The 5,000-nt window shown below is 33.9% G+C and overlaps 1 protein-coding gene across 1 annotated transcript in view; it reads right to left on the bottom strand.

Moving 5' to 3' along the window:
- Positions 1–3,345: 3,345 nt before the first annotated feature.
- LOC122242534 (DNA polymerase iota) overlaps positions 3,346–5,000 on the bottom strand; it is an 8,005-nt gene continuing 6,350 nt past the window's right edge. The window contains exon 2 of the mRNA XM_086531481.1: positions 3,346–5,000. This exon is cut by the window's right edge and continues 726 nt beyond it. Coding sequence (XP_086387607.1) covers positions 3,495–5,000 — 1,506 coding nt within the window. The 3' untranslated portion in view covers positions 3,346–3,494.

The following is a 5,000-nucleotide window of genomic DNA, read 5'->3' as shown; positions in this document are numbered from 1 at the left end:
TACTCAATATTACTCAATGGTGTGTCAATGTCTGAAGTCAAAAGTGGTAATTTCATGCTTAAGGATTAAACCTTTGACAGAGAATATAAGTTAAAATAAGGGAACGAGAACCTTCAAAAAGGGTAAAGTTTATTACAAATATAGAACAAGTATGCATGAGAAAACAAAATGTGAAAATGCAAGATGTATAATTGACCTGTTTTCATACTACTTATCAATGAGAATTATGTAACAAGTAACTCTGACTTGTACTGCAATTTTTTTTGAAAGTGTGATATTAAAAGGCATCATTTACACAAATTAAATTTTGAAATTACTCACTTTCATTCATTCCTTTTCTATATATTAAGCTTTTAAATTAGCCTGATAATGTGTGAATCATAATTGGGATACTGCAATTGCAAAGTCAATACAATTTTTTTTTAAATATGTAATAAATCCTGCAAGGATCTACTGCTATCACCTATCTTCATGAAAAATGTGGACATCAAATTTCATTATACTTACTGTTTTCTTTTTCTTTATTTTTCCTTACTCTATATGTAATCTGTAATAGTTATTTTTTATTTTCCCTTTCTCTACATGTAATTTGTAATGGTAATAGTAAATTGTATTACTAATTGTAATAGAAGAACATGAATCTACAATTATACTGGAAGCTCTAATATTAATCTGTAATAGTTATTTTTTATTTTCCCTTTCTCTACATGTAATTTGTAATGGTAATAGTAAATTGTATTACTAATTGTAATAGAAGAACATGAATCTACAATTATACTGGAAGCTCTAATATTCCATTAATCTTTTCCTATCAACTGAAGAAACATATAGTTTTTTAATGGCATAGTAGTCTGAGGATTGCAGCCATTCTGAAGGCAGAAACAAGTCAGGATAGTTGAGTCTTCAACTAAAGACTGATGATAATGAAGTTAATATAAAAGGAAATCATGCATTTTCCAGTCAAATATATAGTATGAATAGTGTAGTACAGATGTGGGCAAACTACGGCCTGCCAAAGAATTCATGCAACTTGCCAAATGTTAGTAAATTTGAAAGAAAAGGTTATAAATATATATATTAATAAAAATTGTCTTCCTATAAAGTCAAAACTGAATTGCTTTGTCTTTCAAATAAATGCATTTCATCTGAATCTTCTACAGTACTTTAAAATATCAACAAATAAAAATGAATTGTACTGATTTATTTAAAAACCTTTTAATTTTAAATATTAATTATATGCTATGCAGCCATAAAAAATAGTGAATTTTGAATATGACCCTTGCACTGAAATGTTTAGCCACCCCTGGTGTAGTACCTTCCTCAATACATCTGACTGTTGACATTATTTGCAACTAACAGGGCAGCTTATATTACTGAAGAGTGGAAGTCTGACTCTGTGTACATTATTCAAAATATAAAACACATAATTACATAAATATAATATACCTAATACATGAATTTTTAGGTTACATGTGATTTCAGTTGGAGTTGGAGTTACATTATAACAAGCACATTTCTCAGCAAGAATGATAGTTGACTATGAATTTTTGTGTGGTAATATTTCCTACTTTAACCCACTTACGACGGGGGCATTCCAGCCTTGAATGTCCCAATGCCGGGGCGTTTGAATTATTAGGCCTAAATCAATTAAATGGCTGGCACAATACTGTGCCGCCCGGCCACTGGGCTTTTGAATGAGCGGTGCAGTACTGTACCACCCGTCCAGAGAGGGTTAATATAATTCTCTATTTTAGTTCAAGTGTTTTTCTTTCAGAATGAAATAAATATTTATTTGAAATATCTTTCTGATATAAACAATCTGCTTAGAAGATCACGTGTTTTCTTTACCTGATAATTCCATTACTAAATCTTTGCCAAAAATGTTAACACAACAATTATAGATAGCAATTCTTCAATTCTACTAATTCTAATCAACATTCTTGCTATCTAAAATTTAAACAATTTTTTCAGCAACATAGAAATCTGTGTAATGGTAAGTCCTGTTTCTTTGATAGGGATATCCAAAGCGCTAAACTGACACTAATATAAATGTATGTGCATAATTTGTTATAATTTATGGAATCTAAAAAATGTGACCAAATTGATTTGAAATAGTATGATAGGAAAAAAATTAGAATAATAATGATAACTGATATAACAACGGAAGATGCAGGTTAACCCATTGGTCGCAGTATTAAAATTAAAAAAAGGTATGTGCAGATGGCCATTTTAAATGTCTGGCACGATGCCATCCACGTCTATGACCGACTCTGCCTTTGCAGCAAATCATGCCATCCGCTGCTAATGAGTTAATACTTAACCCATCCCCGACGGGGGAATTCTAGCCTTGAATGTCCAAATGCCGGGGCGTTCGAATTATTAGGCCTAAATCAATTGAATGGCTGGCACAATACTGTGCCGCCCGACAACTGGGCTTTTGAATGCGCGGTACACATGCTGTACCACCCGTCCTGTGTGGGTTAATATGAGGGTACTCCCTTATTGGAAATTTTCTGGTAATTTTTCAAGCATTTTGGAGAAAACTGTTGCACTTTGATGTTTAAAAACTTTCTCCAAAAGATATCAATAGTAAGTAAGAGATACTGTCTCTCAGGGTTTCAATAAAGAAAAAGGTAATCTTGAAAATAATACTTAAAAAATTTCAAGGCTGCTCCATATAATTTCAACTTCAGCTCACACTTTGTCAACAACTTTAGCACAACTGATTTACGAAGTTGCTTAAATCATTACATATTTCAGTATATCACATATTAACCCTCTCTGGACGGGTGTTACACTACGGTACCGCTCATTCAAGGGCCCGGTGGCACCATATGGTGCCAAGTCATTTAATTGATTTAGGCATAAGTGTTCGAATGCCCCGGCATTGTGACATGCAAGGCTGGAATGCCCCCGTCGTGAGTGGGTTAATTTGTTGGGAGGGTGCTAGTTATCACTATATAGGGAGGGGTGGGGGAGAAATGATACCACCAACCCCATGGAATTGTCACTGAATATAAACTTTCAACTTTATAAAAACTACATAAAAACTATTAAAATGAAAAGGTTGTAAAAATAAATATTGATGTTTAACCCTTTGATGACGATGTGTCACGGCTAAATGCCCGCTGACGGGGCAACACACCAGTGTGATGTTTCCGATGCAATATTGCATAGGCCCAGTGTAGGGGGTTTCCACTTATCGCTGGGCCCGTCAGGATAGGTTTAATACAACAGGATAAGAGAGAGAGAGAGAATGGTTAAAATCAATACACTAAAGTATTGGTGCACATTTTTCTCCTGCAATCCAATTTAGACATGTTTTGGGGATCCTAAAATGTCTCCTGTAGAAAAACATTGTTTATTTAGAAAGTTCTGTACAGCAAAAATAATGAATATAAAAAGTATTATATTATAATACATATATCTTGTGTAACATGAAGCAAAATATAGTAACAGGATCACAAAATACTATATTATGCATTAACACATTTTTATTTCTTTTTAAAGTATTTTAGAATGGAAGTTGAATCACCTGAACTTCTAGAAGTTTGTGCTCTTTTTTTGGGAGGACTAAACACTGGCTTCTTTAAGTTTTCCTCACCCAAGATTTCAGCTTGTAATTCTTTTGGGAGTGAATTGAAAACCTCTGGATCAATGCCCTTCTTTAAAAGAAATTTATTCCTGTCTTCAGTTTTAACTGGCGTTTCTCCTTTACCATTAACTCTCTCTGCAACAGAAATAGGTTCCTGTAAATGATGATTTTGAACTATATTGTCTCTGCTACATGAAGGTTTCTCCTCACTAATGTTATTACCTGTGATGTTTAACTCACTAATCTTTTCCATGTCTCTTCCTGATTTGATCCTTTTGCTGTCCGTTATGGATGCATCTCGACTTTGGACATTTTTGAAATACACATCTAAGCTGCGTTTTTTATTCACATTACATTTAACAGGGGTTGTATTCTTACTCTTTTGGATTTTCACTCCTTTATTTTCCGGTTTAGTCTCTTTTTCAGAGCATAATGAATTTGGTTGGTAAGATCTCAAGATTTCAGATTGGAGGTCTGAGGGAAGGGATTCAAATACTTCTCTGTCAATCCCATTTGGTAACTCTGATATTTCAGCTGGTACTGATTTGGACCTATCTATCTCTAAAGGACATATATCTGGTGTTTCCTGAGTTTCACAATCAATTTGATACTCTCTCTTGTTATGCGACTGTTCCTGTGCATGGTGGGAAGTCTTATCGGTGCAGCTATCTTCTAGAGGCTTGTGAAAGTCCTCTGCATCACTTGCTTCTTCAGACAGGGTATCCTCTTCTTGAAGTCTTATATCCAGAGGCATTGTCCCATTTTTGACATTGTCAGGATTATTGTTCAACTTACATGAATCTTTAAAATTCTGGGATATCTTCAAATGCTTACTTTCATCACTTTTTATGCTTTCCTTTTTTTCTTTTGAAGTTTTTGAGAAGAAGGAACTTATCGCCATTCCTTCTTTGGCTCTCTCTATGAATTTTGTGAATCCAACACCAACAAGAGTAAGATGAAAAGGTTTACTTGCATCAACCATTTTATGAAATAAGGTTATTATTAAATTCATCAAATCTGATTTACTCTTTTCTGTTATACTTTTTACACCAGAAGAAAACAGGGAAGCTAAAATTGGTATTTGTTTGGTTTCTCTATGTCCAAATCTTAGTTCTTTGTCAAACTTACGAACTGATACCTTGAGTGCTCCAGGTACACGGCCATCCTCTGCTAAGAGTTTTAAGAGCCTTTCTAGCAAAGTATAATATTTAATACGTACCTCTGCAATTGAGCTTACCTTTTTAAATGCATCCTCTAGGCCAATACTCTGTGGTCTTCCACTTTTTCTAACAACACTTTCATCTATGCCATAACTAAGATCCTTTAATCTTTTACTAGTTTCTTCATCAAAACGAGTGTGTAATATGTTTAAACTTGCATCCTGAAGTTCCTGCACAGTTGAAAT

Source organism: Penaeus japonicus, unplaced genomic scaffold (assembly GCF_977035675.1).
Source record: "Penaeus japonicus unplaced genomic scaffold, GWHDUDI00000001_assembly GWHDUDI00000035, whole genome shotgun sequence".
Taxonomy (NCBI): Eukaryota; Metazoa; Arthropoda; class Malacostraca; order Decapoda; family Penaeidae; genus Penaeus; species Penaeus japonicus.
This window is presented reverse-complemented; position numbering and strand designations above follow the sequence as displayed.